The sequence below is a fragment of the Ascaphus truei genome, chromosome 5 (assembly GCF_040206685.1).
Source record: "Ascaphus truei isolate aAscTru1 chromosome 5, aAscTru1.hap1, whole genome shotgun sequence".
NCBI classification, from domain to species: domain Eukaryota; kingdom Metazoa; phylum Chordata; class Amphibia; order Anura; family Ascaphidae; genus Ascaphus; species Ascaphus truei.
The window spans coordinates 286,753,965-286,776,259 of NC_134487.1; the positions used below are offsets into that span (position 1 = coordinate 286,753,965).

General features: G+C 44.6%; 1 protein-coding gene across 1 annotated transcript in view; it reads right to left on the minus strand.

Moving 5' to 3' along the window:
* The window catches only part of TRIM24 (tripartite motif containing 24), a 102,608-nt gene extending 89,290 nt beyond the window's left edge, over positions 1–13,318 (minus strand). The window contains exon 1 of the mRNA XM_075602499.1: positions 12,809–13,318. Coding sequence (XP_075458614.1) covers positions 12,809–13,166 — 358 coding nt within the window. The 5' untranslated portion in view covers positions 13,167–13,318. The remainder of the gene's footprint in view (positions 1–12,808) is intronic.
* Between the last annotated feature and the right edge of the window lie 8,977 nt (positions 13,319–22,295).

A 22,295-nucleotide genomic window follows, 5' to 3' on the forward strand; every position in this document is an offset into this window, starting at 1 on the left:
TCAATTGTAGTGCCGGAGGAGGAGGCCACAACCTCCATACTAATGAGCAATTAGTTAACTGAGGATAAAGTTCATAGGCGGCTTGAATTTTTTTTAAGTAAATAAGGCACCTGGCCCGATGGCATACATCCAAGAGTTCTTAAGGAGTTAAGTAATAGCCAAACATTTAATATTCAAGGACTCCATTTCCACAGGCTCAGAACTACAAGATTGGCGTAAAGCAGATGTGGTGCCTATATTTAAAAAAGGGAGCTAGATAACAACAGGGAAATTACAGACCTGTAAGCCTGACTTCAATAGTGGGGAAACTACTTGAAGGTTTAATACGGGATAATATTCAGGAACACCTAATGGAAAACAAAATTATTCATAATAGTTAGCATGGATTTATGAAGGATAGATCATACCAAACTACCCTTATTTGTTTCTTTGCAGAGGCAAGTAGGAATTTAGACCAGGGTAATGCAATTGCTGTGTCTACTTAGATTTTGCAAAGGCTTTTGATACGGTTCCACACAAAAGTGGTTGGTGTACAAAATAAAGAAAATTGGACTAAGTAAAAATATATGTACCTAGATTGAAAACTGGTTGAAGGATAGACAACAGATGCATGTCATAAATGGAATTTCTCAGGTTCGGCTAAGGTCGTGAGTGGAGTACCTCAGGGATCGGTACTTGGACCCCTGCTTTTTAACTTGTTTATTAATGACCTTGAGGTTGGCATAAGTCTCCATCTTTGCTGATGATACTAAATTGTGTAAGATAGTAGAATCAGAGCAGGATGTAATTTCTCTCCAGAAGGACTTTAATACTGGAAACTTGGGCAGGTAAATGGCAGACGAGGTTTAATACAGATACATGTAAGGTTATGCATTTGGGAAGCAAGAACAAACAGGCGACTTACAAATTAAATGGGGATATATTAGGGGTATACTTAGAGAAGGATTTAGGAGTGTTTGTACTGTTTATCTTTATTTATATAGAGCCATTAATGTAGATGGCGCTTCACAGCAATAATATACGTGACAATCATAAATAAATATATAAACAACACATAAAGGGGAGAAGTGTTTCAGACAAGAGTAACATTTAGGAAAAGGAGTCCCTGCTCCAAAGAGCTTACCAATCTAATTTGTTGGTAGGAAGAACGTACAGAAACAGTAGGAGGGTGGTCAGGTAAGTGCGCCTGCTTAGCTTATAGTGCCCAAAGTCATTCAGTAGCTTTAAAAGGCAAACAAGATCTTATCTTGCATTAAACAGGCAATGGATGGAAGGGAAGTAAACATAATTATGCCCCTTTATAAAGCGTTGGTAAGACCACACCTTGAGTACAGAGTACCATTTTGGGCACCACGCCTTAGAAAAGACATTATGGAACTAGAGTGTGCAGAGAAGAGTGCCACCAAATTAATTAATAAAGGGGGTGGACAATCTAACTTATGAGGAGGCGCTAGCTAAATTAGATTTATTTTCATTAGAAAAGAGGCGTCTAAGAGGGGATATGATAACTAAATACAGTACACATATATTCGGGGACAATACAAGGGGCTTTCAAAAACTATTCATCCCAAGGGCAGTACAAAGCACTCGGGGCATCCCTTTAGGTTCGAGGAAAGGAGATTTCACCAGCAACAAAAGGAAAGGGTTCTTTACAGTAAGGGCAGTTACAATGTGGAATTCATTACCCATGGAGACTGATTGCAGATACAATAGATTTGGCCAAAAAAAGGTTGGACATCTTTTTACAAAGGAAAGGCATACAGGGATATACCAAATAAGTAAACATGGGAAGGATTTTGATTCAGGGAGTAATCCGATAGCCATTACTTGGGAGTCAGGAAGGAATTTATTTTTCCCCTTATGAGATATTAGATGTGTCACTGAGATATTAGATGCCTGCCTCTGGATCAATATACTGCAAGTACAAATATAGGATAAAGTATCTGTCGTCTAAATTTACCATAGGTTGAACTTGATGGACATATGTCTTTTTCCAACCTGATCTATGTAACTACTACGTATCTATGTAACTCCATCCTAGCCCGTCACTAGTTTTAAGTATCTGGGAATTTGGCTTGAATCCCACTTAACATTCGAGATGCATATTGATACTCTGACATCCTATGCCTAACTAGGTATACTTTATAGGAACAAATCCTCACTAAGCCAGCTAGTCAAAGCACAATGAACAACAGATGCTAATGCCAATTATAGACTATGAGGACAGCATAAATGGTAGAGGACCCCATTCTCACCTTAGAAAACTAGACACCCTCTACACCTCAACCCAAACTCCCCTTCACCATCAATACCACAATACCACAATACCACGCCAAGCTGGCTTCCCAGGGATTATTGTTGACTCTGCCCTCTCTCAGGATAAATACAACCAAATTCACTACCTCTGATTATTGCAACCTTCATGGTAGTCATCCCCCCTGTCCCAACTCCAATCCATTCAAAATACTGTTGCCAAATTGATCTACCGCTCCCCATCTGCTGCTCCACTATGCAAATCCCCACACTGGCTTACAATATCTTCTTGAATGAAATGTTAAATCCTAGCTCTGACAAAGCTCTCAACGAAGGTACCACCCCTCTCCTTTACATCTCAGTACTTATTCCCAAATACACCACCATTCTGTCCAAGACTTCTGCCTCTTCTCCCCTATCACGCACCATCAGGCTCTCAGCCCAAGCTTTCAGACTTTGAAAAGCTCAGTTAGAAAGGGGGAGTTCTGGCATGCACCCAACACACACCATTAGGATCAGCTGTGCAGCTGGACTAAACTCCATCCAGAGGCATCCTGAATCCCACAATGAGCAGTCGCTGTCGCTTTTGTTCCAACTTTCCGTTTATAATCTTGATCAGGGGTAGCCAACTCCAGTGCTCAAGGGCAGACAACAGGTCAGGTTTTTAGGATATGCCGGCTGCAGTCATGACTGAGCCACTCGTGTATGTTGTATGTGTAATGGTGTATGTTGGGTGCATGCCAGAACTCCCCCTTTCTAATGGACCTTTTCAAAGTCTGGGCCCTCATTTAGCTTTTGTGCTCGTTGGCTCTTATTTTGGGATGTCATCCTGTTGATGTAGTTGTATATAAAACTACAGGCTTATAAACGTACCATCCTCTGCGGAATACGTTGGCGGTTTATAAACGACTGATAGGAGTCTTCACTAGAAAATGAACACCAAGTTACAACTAACCTAGGATTTGTCTTCGTTAAAAAAATTTTTAAAAAGTGACATATGTACCAATATTAAACTATGCCAGTGATATGTTTAAGGATGTAGATCATGCCAATCTTCGTGAATGAGTCTTTTGAAAATAAAAATATAAACAAAATGTAAATTGAAAAAAGCTCATGTGACATCTCTCCATTGGTCTTCGGGATGTTGAGGTAACCAAGCTGATGCTGGCACAACGTAACCCTCCCCCGCTTCACACTAAATTACTGATATCGCCTCGACGACCTCACGTGACCTTCCAAAGCTGTGGTCAGCTGCCTACCTAATCAACATTGTAGAATGTATTTTGTGGAGAGGAGCCAAGCCAGCAGCCTTGAGGCATAGATTAGTTTTATTATTAGTACGATATATTAGCCGTGCTGGTCCAGTTACAATAGTGCAAGATAAAAGGAGTACTTCAGTAGTAGGAGATACCTTTTTTTATTTGGACTAAATTGATATTTTAAGACGAGCTTTCTAGGGTCTTCCTCAGTTCAAACGATAATAAAATATACAAAAAGTCTTCTGAAAACCAAGATAAGCCAAGACCAGAGAAAGTTAGAATTCCTTGGAATGGCAGAGGGACAGCGGAATGCTAAACAGGGCAATAAAGGGATCAAAGGGACAGTACATGGACAATAAAGCATCTAGCAGTAAGGGCCGGGGTAATGTAAAAAGTATTTGGATAGAAAATGTAGACTTTTTGAATGTGTAAGAAACTCCAGATACGTATCAAGTTCTTTTTTTCCCACGTTACATCATTTTGAGCTCAAATGTCTTCCGTTTCTGGGTAATTTTAAATATTACTTTAAGAATCTAAATTTGTAATTATTTATGGAGTGATCTGGTTGGGAGAATTGATGTCCCACATGGTGTTTGTGTGTATGCAGGTTCATTATGGTTTGTAATTTTGGCTAGTTCAACCAAAGTAACATTCTTGGTCACATTTACCTCATACAACATTCCTAGGTGTGCAGCAGCAAAAATCGTTTAACACGGAATGTTCTATTTGTGTGACTGGCCAAGGGACATTTGCATGTTTGCAAAGTTCAGCGTTCGATGTTGTATGGTCTTGTACCATTCTCATCAGCCTTAAGCTCATTAGGAAGGTTTTTGTTAACAAATTTCGGTCTGAGCTTGGGCAGTTGCTAGAATGCAAGGATTGGAGGTTTGTGGAAAATGTTAACATGTTGGCTTTGTCAATATGGGTTGCAGATACTTTATTATTTTACGCATTTCCTATAGAGCAGGGTTGTATGTGACGACCAGTGGTATGAGTTATTGTTTTTTCCATTTTTCTTGTTAGCAGGAGTTTGCATGGTTCATTCAAGGCACACGTCATTGTTTTAATGATGGTCTTTAGCTTGTGTACATTCTGTCAGAATGATTGTCAGTGTTATGGAGGTATCCATTTTAATCTCCAGTTTCAGAACATAGGCTGTAATATCTGATAGCCTGGCTGTTTATGATGGCTGTTTTGTAGGAGTGGCATACAAGCTGGAGTTGTGGAGGTAACTACATCTGTCGGTGGGATTCTAGTATACGGAAGTGTAGTTTGCCATTATTAAGTGTTACTGTAGCATCCAGAAAGTTCACTAGGTCTATTTTTTGTTTAATTGATGGATACAATGAGTTGAGGGACTTGTGAAATGGTTTCAGATTTTCTTCTCCCTTTGTCAAGAGTATAAACATCTTTCCATATCAGTAATATCCGTACGGTTTGTGTTTTATAATCCATGTCCAAAATCGGCATATTGCAATGCCATCTGCAGTCCCTATTGGTTGCATGTAAATCTCCTTGTTAAAATTGAAGTAGTTGTGTGTAATGACACATGCCATCAGTTTGGTAATGATTTTAGACCTGTATTTCTTGTCATCTGGAGATTCCAAAGATCTTGAAACATGCATCATGGCCATCCTTGAGAAATTGCAGCATAGGGATTCTACATCAATGGTAAGAAGTGTGTTTAATGCGATTACATTTGTTGAGGAAATCTGTAGCATCTTGCACGAAGCTGTTTGTGTTTGACTAATGGTTTAAGGCTACCCTCCACTAGGTCTGACAGGCTTGGTAAAACCCTAGGTGCCTGGTCACCTAAAATGTGACTTCCGGTACCCAATTATTTTTGCTACGCTGCATACTAACTAACCTGTAATCTACTGCTGCAGCTGGCAAAATTGCACACCATCATGAAACCAGTCAAGGATTACAAAACCAGAATAACCTGCAGACACACCACCATGAAGAAGTGGTACACGACTTCTCCCAGCCAGATTGTGAGGATCTCGCGATGTCGCCAATGACACGCGCCTGCCACAGCTCCCTGGCTCCGCTCCCACAATGTCACAGGTGATGCACGTCAGCCACAGCCTGTGCGCAGCCTACGTGCTAGGAAGACTGACACCGCGGGGACCGCCTCAGTGATGACTGGGGCAGCACACGCGGAAAACGTGCAGGCGCCGCACAGACAGGCACTCAAGTGGTTAATGGGATCACTTATTCCACAGCTGCTACAGGCTCCGCCCCTGCCTATCACTATTCAGCATATGTGAAAGGTTGAGTCCCAGCCTTTATTTAAAGAAGTAGCAGCATCAGACCCTGAGAAGAATGAGAGAGGCTTTTGCTGTTCTCTGAATTTTCTTTTTATTAGGGATTCCACATTCAGGTGTACAACAACCAGTTCTCGCAGCGTGATGTCTCCAGCCACAGAGTAGCCAGCAATATCTGCATTAGAAAGTTTGCATCCTTTCACTGAAGTTCCACAAACATCCTCATATCACATAACAGCAATAAGGAGTGCAGAAAAAGACAACCTCATATCACATAGCAGCAACAAGGAGTGCAGCAGGGCCACCGGGGAAAGAAACTCCCTCCCTTTTATTACTGGTTAATTTGGACCAAACCAAATTAAGTATACCACACAGGGGAGTTGTCTCCCAAAACTTACACAATTTGCAAACATAATACACTTTACACAACATACAATTTTCTATAGCAAGCCCCAAAATAAAACAACAGTACCTTTTACAAACATCCCATGCACGTCCTTACTCTGCAAAATAAATGACATTCAGTATCACTTACTTTGATTCCTCCCCCTCCATACCATGGTATAATCCACCCTGAATGGTATGCAGGAAGGAAACGCCCTTTTCCTTTATAACAGAGACTGCCCATGGCTGTGTAACATCAAAGTGTGTTTAACACCAACCAGACCTGCATATACTGGCTGACCTCAGGACACCACATTAAAGGTTAGTAAAGTTTCAGATAAAGGGAAACAAAAAAAGGATTGCTGGGCCCAGCAAAAAGCAGACACAAACAGAAAGATAAAGTGGTGCACTTGATGCCAGAAAGCAAACATGCATTTAACTTATACAGTAGTGCAAGCAGCCTGTCACAGCATACTGATGATGCTCACTCCCTGCAGCCTTCCCATTGGCTCCCTCTCCATTATATGCTCTGCCAGTCCCTTGGCAAATTGGCAGAGCATAAACTTTTCTCTTGTGTGCTTACCTCCTTGCTTCCTGTTGCCTTACATTGTTGTTCCTTGTATTTTTGACCACAGCTTACACCCGGACTACCGACTTCTGACCCCTGGACCATGGCTACGGACTCCACTATTCTCTCTACCTCTGGGCTCTGGCACCGCATCAATGACTATCCGACCTCCTCTCCTTGACCACGGCAAGTACCTAGACCACACTAATCTCTCCTACCCTGACCTGGCTACACGACAACCACTCTGCACTTGCCTGCTCAGTGGATATCAATATCCCCACCTCTGCCTTGCGGTCCCGCCTTGTTTGTGGTGAGCACTTGTGACACAGACCACTCCATAAATAAAAAAAAATCTGATTCTTAAAGGGATGTTTAAAAGCACCAAAGAACAGAAAGCATTTCAACTCAAAAGAATACTGACAAAAAAAAATATTCAAAGAAAGGAATACTGATCTGGAGTTTTTAGCAAAACCTTCAGAAATGTGTATAATATATCTGCGTGTGCCTCTGATATCTCACCCCTTTCCTGCAGTCCAGCTCCCACTTCTACTAGATGCTTGCTTCTCCATTCCATCTAAATTGTACCTCAGTTTGTATTCAAATGTTATCTTGGTTTTTACATGTGTTCAACGCCAACATTTTTGTAAATCAGTATTGCTTGACCCGAGTGTAACTCTTGAAAAACGTGTTCTAAAATATATCAATTGTTAGTCCAAACAAAAGAAAAATTACCACTTTATACGGAAGTACTCAAAAACAAAACCCCACAAACATACCTTTAAATCATAACAGACAGCTGTATGTAATAAATTGTGGGTGTGTCAATTGCACAGAAAAACCTTGTTGGCAGAACTGTCCAAGTCTTTTACGCATTGGGCCCCATATAAAATGCTGCACCCAAGTGATAGAACTGTCAATCACCAGGGAGGAAGAGCAGTGATTGACAGCTCTACTGCCAACATGACTCTGCTGTCAAAGAAGCCACCTAGCACAGTTTATTAAAACTTTTTGTCGAAGAGCATGACTAACTTTAAATTTGTTACAACCATGTGCCAATTTGGCATCGTCCTTAGAAAACTTTTGCAATACGGCAGGCCACTCCTTAGCAAAATTAGGTGGAGATTGTTGTTGTTATCATGTAATTGGTGGCACTGCTACATCAAGCAATATAACCTAATGCTCAAACAGGAGACCGGGATTGGCCATGTGGCCGAGGCATGTAATTCGCAGACGTTGGGTTCTGAAGATTTCATTTGCGACAAAGTAAATTTCAGGCAGTGCTGTCCTGCAATCTGACCATTTTCAGTCAAGTAGGGGGGGGAGCAATGTTAGATTTTACGACCAATGAAACTACTGCAATAGAGTTTTGCTCATCAAATGCCAGAGTCCGCTTCACCACCATGCAGTATTCTCACAGATCCTGTTTGCTTGTTCCCCAATGTGCCTTACAGCCCAGGTGCTAGTTGATGTCACCTCCGCACAGCTGGTAGGACAGGGCAGTGAGACGGCAGCTTTAAGTATAAGCCGTGTTCAGCTCCTAGAAACTGCATTAATACAGGCACAGCATCGCCCCCACGCATTTGCTGGCGGTATCCACTTAGTCCGGGGGGGGTGGGGTGAGAGATCATTTTGGAGATTTTCTATGCCCACTAGTGTCTGATTTTTATACACCGGTCTAGTCTTTTTGCAAATACATACATCAATACATTGTGAAACAGAGGCAGACGTCCTCCAAACAAGCAACACTAAAGTGGTCTGTGATATGAAGTGTTCAACATGATAGAAATGATTTGAGAAACAGTACTAGAACTCTGTGTGCGTCCGACACCAGAGATTACACCAACTTCTTTGAAGGAAGAAGGACTTGATTTTATATTTTAGTTGAATAATACATTACTAGTAAAAGGAGGGCAGTAGCAGCTGAGGACGAGCAAACAAAAAGCTGAGGCGGGAGAGCAAAATCAGCAAAGAGAAAAGAGACTGGGGTGAGCAAACGAGCAAAAGGAGGGCTGGGAATAACTGTCGGAAGGAGGATGGCAAGAAATGTGCATTTTAACCTGGGGGGGATGAAGGAAAAATCAACGGTCAACTGAATAACCAAGCGAGATGCAAAAGATAACTGAATTATCAAAACAAGGAAAATATCAGAACATAATAGGGTAAACAAAGCTTTAACAAATAGTAGGGATACATCGTACAAATCTTATATTTTTGCTATGGGGTGGGCACTTGCACTAGTGTTTTGGTTCTTATGAAAAAAAATAAAAAAAACAACCTGGCAAAAACCTCAAGCAGGAAAATGGTAAATTATAAAGCATAAACAATATACTTAAACTAAGCATAATGAAAACAATTCGGAAATTGACAGGTGTAACTTGGGAAATGGTACAAACGGAGCCCTAATACTACTTAGTACACAGACAGAGCTAGCTATACGCCAACCACTTTACCCCCCTGCAGACGCACTTACCAGAACTCCCTCCTACTGTCTCTGTACATTCTCCCTACCTACCAATTAGACTGTAAGCTCCTCGGGGCAGGGACTCCTCTTCCTTAATGTTACTTTTATGTCTAAAGCACTTATTCCCATGCTCTGTTATTTATTTGATTACCACATGTATTACTACTGTGAAGCGCTATGTACATTAATGGCGCTATATAAATAAAGACATACAATACCCAATACCAGTATAATTTAATTGCGTTTAACGGAAAATTATTACCAAGGAGTAAAGAAAGGTGAGATAGTGCTATCTGCATGCCAACCACTTCACCCAGCACAGGCATAATGTAACTGGTAAAGCAATTGGAAACGATTGGCTGGTATACTAGCAGAGTACATGTTGCCATCTGTATGCAAACCAGCCACTTTACCCAACACTAGCAGAATGTAATGGTGTTAAACCAATTGGCACAGATTGGCTGGTATGCAAGCAGAAAAATAAAATGTATTTGTCTTTGTTCCCTGTGAGAAACATTAATTTTCATTAGGTTATAAAATTGCATAGAAGAGATTAGATAACCGCTGTCTGTGTCCTACTGCAGTATGATCTGAATGTCTATCTGCCCCTTTCCTCTGCTTGCTTTCTCTGTTTATTTTTAATTGTTTTAAAATGTAGTGTGTACAGAGCCTACAGCCTAGTCCCACTCTAACCCTTTAAATCGCCTCAGAAAATGGTAATGAGATTTCGTTTTGTACACTATTCGTATCGCCTACGTGGTTACGGTCATGTTGTCCAGATAAACACTGAAAGCTAGTGTTCCCAAGATTCGGATTTAGGAGATCTGGATACTCATACTGTTAACAGGTTTCAGATTCTAAATCCGCAAACGTGCCCATCCTTCATTCCAACGCATCGAAACTCATTCACAGAAAATGACAGAGGAAACCAACTTATTGCTCCATCCCACGATCTAACTTGGACATCATTTTTAAATAAAAAACACAAAATTGTCAGATAACATGCACCTCTGCTAAAGCAAATTTTACTTGGGCAGGGCCCCAGTGGCTGCCCACATGCACCTGTGGGAAGCGCGATGCGCGACCCTTTGACAAGACAAGAAATTTACCTTGGCCCGGCAGCCGGGCAGTGGCCACGTCACGGCGGTGGTTCAGCCAATGAGGACTGCGCGCGCCCCACCACCCCGTCGTGAACTTTTCTTCCCCCCTCTGCAGCTCAAGCACAGACCGCAGCATGGACCCATGCACGCACCGCCAGGCGCACATGCACGAGCTGACACTAGGGCAGTAGCCTTAGGCTGGGGCCATAGAGGGGGTAGCAGTGCTGAGGTGCGCTGACGCTGAGGCTCGCCTGCTGAAATCTGTGGGCGCGATCGGGAGGCGGGGGGAGTCTGAGGGAGACAGGGCAGTGACGTCGCTGGGCCAATCGCCCGCGACGCACCGACGACAACGTCACGGCGCCGTGACGTTGACACTGCTCCGCGCTGATTGGATGTTTTCAGCCGACAGCGCTCTGAAAAACAGTTTGGCTGTCGGCTGAAAAATCCAGCACCTCAGCACGCCTGCGGACGCTTGCGTGAGCCCCCTCTAAAGACATCCTCATGGAGGATGCAGGGGCTCAGCGCGGAGCGTCCGCATGGCTCAGCACGGACGTGCCTTCTATGTACTCAGCCTTAGGCAGCTCATTAAAAGGTTGCAACATCTCTGCTGCTTTTGCACCAGGGAGTGAATTGCTCGGGTACAGTGTCTCTGCCACTCACTGGGTGGGTATGTGGCACATTTGAAAGCTCACAAGCCACAGAAGTATATCAGTATATCATGTTATCTACCATTGATCTAGGAGCAGTGATTTCCAACATGATGTATGGGAACCCCTACGGATTTCCCAAAAAATATGTATAAATGGCTGATCCCAGGCAGTATAATGGGTTTCTGAGCTCATGTGGGGACTGTGCACGGCTATAGCAGTTAATTACAGCATGAACTTCAATGGTCACTCTCCATAATGCTTTGCATCCAGAGCAGCAAAGCATTGTGGGTTGTGACTTTGGAAGCTCCCGCAGTAACGAACAGCTATATTTATTTATAAAATATTTTACCAGGAAGTTATACATTGAGAGTTACCTCTCGTTTTCAAGTGTCCTGGTTATATGAATGCTGTCTGCAGACTGAGGTTCAGTTTTGTGCATGTCCCCACGAGCACCTGACACTATATTGTCTAGAATCGGTCAAAGTTTTGTTAGCAATAATCTGATGGGAATAAGCCATTAATTAGGGGTTCATGGAACAAATATTTTCTAGCAGGGGGTGCAGTGTAAAAAGGTAGGGAACCGTCGATTTAGAATTTACCTGTACAAACATGCATATCAACAGACCTAAATAAAATATTGGACACACTTCATTCATTCCCCATATCGCCGATCCCATAACCAAATAGGTGTCCCACACACTGAAACAGGAAATAAAAGAAATATTTGCATTTGTCCAGAGATCCGCTGACCCCAAATTTTACAATGTAAAAAATTAAATCTACACAATTGCAAGCCATGTAGTATAAATAAATTGCAGTTCTGCCTAAATACAGTAGTCTCACTTTTTTATTAATTTTTTTACATGCCCACTTGCTGCCAGCCACAATGACTAAACTAATTGCCCAAGTTGGCAAGTAACTATAAACACTAGATGCTCCACACACATTTAGCCTGACCTGGACATACAGCCACACACCCTGCCATGTACAATACCTAAATATTTACACAAACACCATAGAAAGAGCATTTAAATATATGTATATGCCTTACTACGCACTTCCAGATAAGCACGTCTCTAGGTAGCAGCATCGCTGTGTCATACCTGCTTAAGGTATCAGGGATCCATGCAAATGGCATTGTCTGTACTTATACTTTAAAAGGAATAATTCCAGCGCCAACGTACTGTATATTTATGTCTACTGGGACAAGGCATCGGGATACCCATATATACAAACACATGTAACATCCAAAACAATACATATACAATGTACAAAGACATGTTAACATGCATATCTGCACATATACACTGTTCTCACATTTGGTATATGAATATATGCGGATACACACAGTACATAAATATGTCAACATTAACTTTGTTTATATATTGGTCACATTTTAGGTATATATTATTATAAACACACCTATAGTTATACATACCACACAAGCAAGGCCCTCATTACCTCTTTGTATATGTTTGGGCACGGCTGACCTCATTTGTATGCAACTGTTTATGTAATATACATAACTCTGTACCACCATTGTACTGCACTGCATAATGTGCTGGCGCTGTGTGTATGTGTGTTACACATAATCGTAGATCACACACACTTAAAATGTGTAGTATGTAAACAAAAAAATTGTAAGAACATTATACGTACAATATTAACATGTTAACACACATGCACCATACACATATAACACTCGCGTGTGCCATGTCTCAGCTGCAGGGAGGATGAGTTTCCTCTCTCTTCCCCCCCCCCCCCCCAACATGATGTCGCGACATAACGAGCGCGGGAGTCCTCAGGGGGACAACAAACGGGGGGGGGGGGACTTAGAGAGAGATATGCGGCGGCTGTGGCACTCACCCTGCACGGTGCCGGGGTTGGGCGGGGGTTGCCCGGGCCCGGGTTGCAGCACGGGCCCGGTCGGCATGGTGAGGTACCTCTCCGGCGGCGGCAGGCATCGCTGACACAGGGAGTGCAGGCACGGGAGCAGGCGGGGGCTGCGGCTCTGGATGTTCAGCTTGCATACCCCGCAAGTGTCCAGCAGGTTGAGGGCGGCCCGCTCACCGCTCCTCTCCTCGGGGCCCTGCCGGCTTTCTGCCTCGTTCTCCGCGCTCGGAGGAGGCAGCAGCGGCGGAGGGGGGGGAGGAGGAGGCGGCGGTGGTGGTGGAGGCGGCGGGTGAGGGAAAGCCGGGGCATCTTTCTCCGCGGCCCCTTCCATTTTACGAAATAACAACTCCTCGGGGTTTCCTTGGCCTCCGCCCCCCAGCTCGAGTCTCACCGCGGCGGCGCCAACGCTCCGCTCTCTCCCAACATCCGATGTCCTACGATGCCGGACGCAGACTGAGCGCCTAAACAGGCCACGCCTCTCATCGGAACAAACCAATAACGGGAAAGGAGGGGGGGACTAAGGAAAATAGCGCCGCACAACTCTTGGCTCCTCCTTGTACCTAACCTCCCCCTTCCCCGCTGACCTGTCTCTTGGGGAAGTGGTCTCGCCCGACTCCTCCTCGACAGATGGAAGCGTTCCATCCAAGCCACGCCCACTCCCCCCAATCTCCAATGAGAAAACATTCTCATGAATAATGAATGAAGGGGGGCGGAGCTTGCTGGGCTGGTACACGCATGGGATGCTGCTGATGCTGTGTCACTGAGAGAGGTCCTGGGACAATGGGGATGATCTGCACATGCAAGCATATTGCTATATCATTTGTTACATTGTATCATGAAGAGGTCACTGCAGCTGGGTGTGGGACAGTAGTACAGAATAATAGGAATTGGGTCATTACTTATTTGCATAGCGCCCACTGTGTACTGGGCGCTTTACAGAAGATACAGTACAGGGAATTGCTACAGGATTAATGCAACAAACAAACATCAGACAATAGGAAAGGAAATCCCAGCCCTAGAGAGTTTACAAACTAAGGCTGCGCTTATAGTGCCGGCGACACGACCGTTGTGTCAAAACAAATGCATTGTCGCTGTCGTCGGCGCTTATAGTTCACGCGACGGAGCAACAATGCTACCAAAAATCTGGTAGTCACTGTTATTTGATTTTTTTCAGCGACGGTCTCCCCTTGCGGCCAATCAGGAGCTTCTCTGTCCCTCTGCCTTCCCCCTTTATGACGTTGCTGGCCTTGTCGCCGAAATTTGAAATGTAACTATCGCAACGGCGACGAGTGATGTCATCGGTCGCCGTAGCCGGCACTATAAGAGCGGCCTAAGGCTGCGGCCAGGCAGGGAACGGACGCGCTAGCGCTCGTGCGCTGCACCCTGCTCAGCCGGGTGATTCGTGGCCGGCTAGGCGCGCGCTCGCCCGAGGGCGCGCGGCCGCAACGTCACAGAGCTGGTTCGGTCTCATTGGTCGAACCGCTCACATGACGTTCTTGCGAGCGGCAAATTCTAAATTGCTTGCTCTGAGCGCCGAGCAGGCGCAGACGATTGCTCACGGTGGTCACACACATTGCCGCAATGTGTTTCATCGCGGCCAGCGTGTTCCCTGGACAAGGCCTAAGGATTAGGACTGTGATGCCCACGCCTGGCTGGGAAAGCTATAAACCGGTGGTTAATAAATAATGATAACTTTATTTATAAAATGTAAAGAGGTTGTAATTGCCTTTTTTTTCAAATGAATATGTACTATTTTAAATTGCCTTTAATTGCATTCATTAATCATAGGCATATTTAATCAGTACTACTAGTTACTTATTACATTAGATTATTCATGTTTTTTCTACTTGAAGCCTGTGTTAATTGCCTTCCCCCCCCCCCCAAATGAATATGTAACATGTCAAATTGCATTTAAAGCAGCACTACAGGTTTCAGTTTATGATTTATTTATTTCAAATATAAGATTGAAGCAGAGGGTCTCCGGAGTTGAACGTCTTTAATTTCAGTTTTGGGAACCCCCTGCTTCCCGAGATACCCCCAAAGGGGGCATGTCGGTATCTCTGCAGATAGCAGCTCCAACAGGGCTTGTTAGAGCTAACATAATGGCAGCTTTAAATGTCCTGCATCTCTTGCTGCTTCCTATTGGTCCGCGTGAAGAGGGACATTTAAAAATGAAGGAAATGCCGTCACCCCACGGTACTAAGTATCTTGGTGAAGCAGGGGGTCCCCAGAGCTGAAAATAACACAGTTCAGTTCCGGAAACCCCCTGCATCCATCCTATAATACAGTAAAAGAAACATAATGTACATAGCGCTTCACAGCGGTAATACACGTGAAAATCATATAAATAACAAATATCATATTGTGAAGGTAATAAAGTATTATAAGAAACTATTCGTCCATTTTGTATGCATTCCGCCATATTGAATCTGCTTTAACTGCAAGGCTTGGAAATAACGCAGTATGTTTTTATATAAGCTAATAAGTCTCTCTCTCTCTCTCTCTCTCTCTGAGGTGAATCGAAACTCAACCAGGAGCCTTTTTTGCTAACTCTCGGTTTCCTGTGAATTCAGCTGGTCTACAGAGAATCGAAACTGAAACTTATGGTTTACAGAGAATCGAAACTGAAACTTATTGTCTGCTATATATATTCTGTAATACATATACTCGGCACGTCAGTCTGAACTACGGAGCCTGAGGGAACTGATACATGACTCTGTGTCATTTATTGGGATCCGGGGTGCACCCAGGCTTGTGTTATACTAATTTGGCAATCCACATCTGAGCAGAGACCCTGACATGAGAAGGGAACCTCAACATTTGGCGTAGCCGGCAGGATCCTTGTGAAGGGACACCGGAACAATCCTGGACCCGTCTCTATCCACGGACGACCGTCCCCTGGCCGGACTGATTGAGGCCTGATCAACCTCTAAGGACAAGGTAAGATATATTCAGAATATATTTTCACCGAACTCCTGTCAGTCTGTTCAGGTTGGCGATCTCTTGGTTGACGGTAACAGTATTGTTAATCTATACAAGACCATAGAGTCCGGTGGTTCCCGCCAAGGATTTATATAGTTTACAAGGTCTTGTGACTGCCAGATGTGTGGTTTATATGTATGCTTGTAGTCATAGGGGTTACGGAATCAAATGTAGAAAATAGAAACAAGGGGAAGAGTCTAGTGATATCTATTGTTAGATAATAATAGGACCGTCCATACAGGTGACGGTCCGGGGAGTGTCTGCGCACCTTTCCGTCTAGGTCAATTTATCACTGAGACTCAAGAATCCCGGTACCGCCTGGTAGTGGCGCAGGTTCATACGAGGTTGTTTTAGAAGATAGACAATGTTCTCGAGGTTATTCACAAAGGAAACGGTGCCCCGTGGCACCAAAGATTCCGTAACTCTTGTGGCAGAAAGAGAGGGCAAAAAATACACGAAGAAATGTAAATTGTTATTCAAACTGTTAGATTTACCCCTTACGGGAAGATTGCAACCGAAGTTGTTAAGAACAAATATGCAAATGTGTAAGGGGAAACTGAAAGATGAAGGCCTGTGGGAAAATGCAGAGAAATTTCTGAGTGTTGCTATAGATCTTCAGAAAGAAGGTTATGAAGAAGTAGAGTGTGGAGAGAGAAATAAGAAATGTTATTGTTATGTGAGACCAGAAAATGTGACCCCTGGTTCGGTAGTGGCAGAAAAAGACCAAATGTTACAGGGAGATCCACCCCCATACCCGCAGACGACCGGTAAACCCTCTCCCTCAGCCCCTGTACCTGCCCCTTATTGGGTATGTTCTGGTTGCCAGTGTCAAAATCCCAAAACACGTGAAAATTGTTATTATTGTGGGGCCGCCCGACCGTCCATGTCCCCCGATATTAAAACTGGTGAGGCTCTTGTGTGCCCCTTAGTCACGCCCACTGGCCAGTATTTTAATCCCAAAGCCAAACCAGCCGACCCTGTTAAAATGTATCCCAGTATACCGCAAGATTGTCTGGTTCAGATGGATAATGGGGCCCCTGCTGAGGAAGATGCAACCTCCGCCGGGACCCCAGCTTATCAGGCACTACCATATTCTGACTCTTTTGTTACCTATGATGAACCCGAATCACTGTTTGAACGTATATTTAGCGGCCCAACCCGTCAAATTATTGTAAAAGTGATGCAGGCAGACATTACTAGCTTGTCGGTTGGCGCGATAGTTAATCCAGCAAATGGGAGGCTCCAACATAATGGGGGCCTTGCTAAATTAATTTGTGAGAAAGGGGGTGAGGCCATACAGCGTGACTCTAATATTTATATTCAGAAACATGGAGAGGTATCAGTCGGGGGTATAGCTGCCACCGGGCCCGGAGATTTACCCTGTAATTTAATCATCCATGCAGCAGGGCCAGTGTATAGGTACTATGCTCCAGAAAGAGCCAAACAGCTCCTCCAAGCCGTTGTCCATACATCCCTAATCTATGCTTCCAGCCTCAATAGTGCGGCCATGCCCAGACGCACTATAGCGTTCCCTCCCATTTCTGGTGGTCTTTTCGGGTATCCCATAAAAGAATGTATCCAACATATAGTCCAAGCAGTACTCAGTACGATCAGAGAATCACCCCTCAATCTTGAAAGTATTCTGCTTGTTGCCAATGACTCTGTCAGGCCACTGCTTTTTCAAGCCGCCTGTGCTACCTCAGACACGGTCCGCTCTTTTCCTATTGTAAAAGCAGAACACGGAAATGCTCCTCCCGTCTCCCAACCGTGGAGTGAAGACGTTCCGGAAGGAGCAGTTAGGTACATCAAATTCACGCCCCAACAAAGCTCCACCCTCTTACAGCAACTCCCCGATCCGGAAGACAAGCCCATGCCCTTTTATAGAATGTTACGTCAGATTCAGCAGAACTACTCCGCAACATGGGCTGATTTAAAATCTCTCACCATGTTAAAAGCGGGAGACTCATTTTGGCCCCTTGTTGAGAAATCCCTCAATGATGCTAGGATAGTTGACACCACAGACTATAAATCTGGAGAAGACTTCCTAGAACAAATACAACTATGGGCCCAGGATAGACTCACAGAGCAGACTGAATCACTAAAGGATGTCACCCAAGAAGCTACTGAATCAGTCGAGAAATATCATACTAGACTACTCCAAATGTTTAGAGATATGGGGTTCTCCACCAGCAATAAATTACAAGCCAATCTGCTAGCAGCAGCATTTATGGATGGACTTACTCCCAAGCTACGGGCTGCGGTCCAAGAAGGGTGTCCCTGGATGACCTCATTAGGGTACACAGAAGCCCTCACAATAGCCAAAGCTTTCCAGAAGAAACAATCTTCCGTGAAGAAGACGATGGTAGCTACCCCAGAAGAAAAGGAGGATGATCGAATTGGTGTTTTGTATAGCGCCTCACCTCAAGTACCAATGCAGCCACCGCGCCAATTGTACCCACCAGCCCCTCAGTACCAGGAGTACCAGGATAATTGTACAACAACACCTCAGTACCAGGGAAACCAGGGATATCAGGATGGTCGTGCAGCAAATCAACAAAGGCCTAGAGGACCATGCTACCACTGTGGCCGTATCGGACATATCAAGAGGGACTGTAGAGATCGTGTGAGAGGAATCCCACCCGTACAACCATTACAGGCCCAGCAGCCACCTTCTAGGCGTAGTCAGCCACCTTCCAACTGGCCACAGTCCCAACAGCCGTTACAGCCCCAGCAAGCACAGATCCAACAAAGACTGCCGTCTCCAAGACCATATCCTCATGATACTTACCCTCCTCCGCAAGATCCACCCCCGCAATGAAGCCAGGCCCAACCCGTCTCCACCATGGCTGCCATATCCAAACACACCTACCCTAATGGTTCAGCTGTCACTCTACAAGTTGCTGGTGAACCAGTCTCCTTTATGGTGGACACGGGAGCGGCCAGATCCGTCATATCAGCCAAAGATCTACCCAGAGGAATAGACCTCTCCCCTGACTTTATGACTTGTATTGGAATCACAGGACAATCAGTCGAAACTCCTCTCACTGTACCAGTCCATGTAGGACCTTTCCCAGAAGTTATGTCCCGATTTTTAGTCTCTGGATCCTGTCCTGTTAATTTATTGGGAGCAGATTTACTATCCCATATGAGAGCCACCCTGCAATATGACGACTCAGGATTACGGGTACAATTGCATGATCCCAACTGCCCAGAAGAACAAGAAGCATCATGTTGTCTCCACGCTCTCCCAATACTTCTCCAGCAGATATTAACCATGAACCCTCCATCTCCTGTCCCACAGTGGGTGAAAGACAAGGTATCTACCAGTGTGTGGTCCCAAGGCCCGGATGATATTGGTCGTCTGCCAGTCCCTCCTGTAAGGGTGGAACTTAAGCCTAATGTCATACCTCCAAGAGTACCACAATACCCACTGAAGTCTATAACAGAACAGAGTCTTCAACAGCAAATTGCGATGCTTGAAGAAAAAGGAGCCCTGATAAAATGTTCTTCACCTTGTAACACGCCTCTGTTTCCAGTCCAAAAGAAAACAGCAAAAGGAGAACCAGCGAAGTTCAGACTGGTTCAAGATCTCAGGGCAATCAATGCCGCCACCATTCTGGAAACTCCAGTTGTGCCTAACCCACATACTCTTCTTAGCCAAATCCCGCCTAACTGTGAGGCCTATACGGTCCTGGATTTGGCAAATGCCTTTTTCTCCGTGCCTCTTCACCCAGACTCTCAGTATCTTTTCGCCTTCACCTTCAGAGGAACTCAGCGTACCTGGACTGTCATGCCACAAGGTGCCCAGAATAGCCCTAACCAGTTCACACAGGCCATGAAGTTCTGCCTTGAACCCTGGGTACAAGCCCATCCGGAAATCACGTTACTTCAATATGTGGATGATCTTCTTATATGTGCCCCTTCTGTTCCAGTGTGTGAACAGGCCTCAGTGTCCCTACTGGTCCATCTCACATCCATCAACTCAAAGGTCTCGGAAGCCAAAGTACAGTGGTGTAGCCCGAAAGTTGTTTTTCTTGGTCACTGTGTATCTAAAGGCGAAAAACATCTCACTCCCGACCGTATCGAGACAGTCGCTGGATTAAAAATGCCCACAACTGTGCGCGGTCTACAACAGGTCTTGGGACTCATCACCTTTTGCCGCCAATGGATTCCTAATGCATCACAATATATGCAACCTCTGTATGAAGCTGTGAAAAATACAGAGCTACTCCATGACGCAGCCCACAGAACAGAATTACAAGAGTCCTTTCAAACGCTAAAAGATCTAGTTACGCGCGCCCCTGCATTGGGCATCCCAGACTATGACCAGTTTTTCACTCTTTTCGTGGATGAATATGATGGGTTCGCCGCCGGTGTCCTCGCACAACCACACGGTAACCGAATGAGACCTCTGGCTTACTACTCTGCTAAATTGGACTCAGTATCACAAGGGCACCCATCCTGCTTCAGAGCAGTACAAGCAACATTCGAAATTTTCAACAAGGCAGCGGACATTGTTCTGGGTCACCCTCTTGTTATCCAAGCACCGCATGACATCCATGCTATCCTGAACCTGTCTAGGCCGAAATACCTAACCATGCAACGTTTACTGAGGCTACAGTCTGCACTGCTAATACCGGACAATGTCACTCTGAAGAAATGTACAGTACTCAACCCTGCAACTTTGATTCCGGTGGAAGGGGGTATCCATGAGTCTGAAGACCATGACTGTATAATAGAACTACAGCGGCAAGGTACCCCATCCCGGGCTCAACAGACGCCTTTCGAAAACCCTGATCTATCCTTCTTTACTGATGGTTCCAGATTTGCTGATGAACATGGACGTTTCCATACCGGATACGCCGTCACCACAGTCGACCAAGTGATCCAAGCAGAAGCTCTCCCCAGCCATATATCGGCACAAGAAGCGGAGATAATTGCTGTCGAAAGAGCCTGTAACCTCGCAGAAGGTCGAAAGGTCAACATTTACACAGACAGTGCCTATGCTTTTGGAGTCACTCATGATTTTGAAACCATTTGGGCTAATCGTGGATTCATCACAGCAAATGGAACGCCGGTCAAGCACGCAGATGCCATAAGAAGACTATTGGACTCTCTACAGCTACCCAAGGAAGTGGCAGTAGTAAAAATCAAAGCACATGGAAAGGTGAATACACCTGAGACACAGGGAAATTTCCTTGCGGACCAAGCAGCCAAGCAAGCTGCCCTTCAAGAAGATAAGACTCGAAAAAATCCACCGTCATCAGCGTTGCAGGAAGCCACAGTTGTTGCACCAGTAATTACAAGAAGTGCCAAGAAAAATCCTCCCATGGACGATATAGATCCTTACCAAGAACAGATGAAGAAGGAACAAGGAACAGTACCCAAAGAAGAAAAAGAGAGCTGGGAAAAGACAGGGGCAGCACAAGAAAAACAAACTGGACTATGGAAAATTAAAGACCAGATTTGTGTGCCCCGACACATGTACCATGCAATCGCCACCTGGGCACATGGACCTACTCACAGAGGACATAACCAAGCATTAGCAGTAATAAACAAGTTGTACTTTGCACCTGGTATAAGAAGGATTTTGGTGGAACTGAATAAAGCTTGTGTCATCTGTCAAACCTGCAATCCAGGAAAAACTGAACCTACACCTCCAAAACATCTTGTGAAGCCAGACTTTCCCTTTCAGAGAATACAAATTGATCATATCCAGATGCCGAAGTCAGGACGATATGAGTATGCACTTGTGGTAGTGGATATGTTCTCAGGATGGCCCGAAGTCTACCCAGTACCCAATATGACAGCGAAAATCACTGCTAAGAAGCTAATCACTGAACTTTGTTGCAGATTTGGATTCCCTGAAGTAATAGAGAGCGACCAAGGACCAGCCTTCACCGCCAATATCTTCAAGGAAATATTGGAGGCCCTGGGCATGAAACAAGCCCTCCATACCCCATATCACCCCCAAAGTAGCGGGAAGGTTGAACGGATGAATCAGACCCTTAAAACAGCTCTACTAAAAATGACCCAAGAGAGTCAACTCCCCTGGCCCGACCTTCTACCTATAGTTTTGTTCCATGTTAGGACCACCCCACAGGTTAGATCTGGGTTGTCTCCCTTCGAAGTATTATTTGGAAGTGCAGTCAGAATTAGGGATAATAAAGGGAATATAAATCTCACTGAAATGCATGATAGGCAGGTATATTATGTTATCAAATTAAGTGAAGAGTTATCTAATCTCCATTCTGCAGTGTCACTTTCTCTTCCAGATTCCAGCACGGATGACACAACCCATGAAATAAAGCCAGGTGATTGGGTGTATGTAAAGAAGCACGTGAGAAAACACGCACTGGATCCCAGATACACAGGCCCTCATCTGGTAACTCTAGTCACACCCACCTCAGTCAAGATTCAAGGAAAAACTACCTGGATCCACGCATCTCATTGCAAGAGAACAGCGACACCTCTTTTG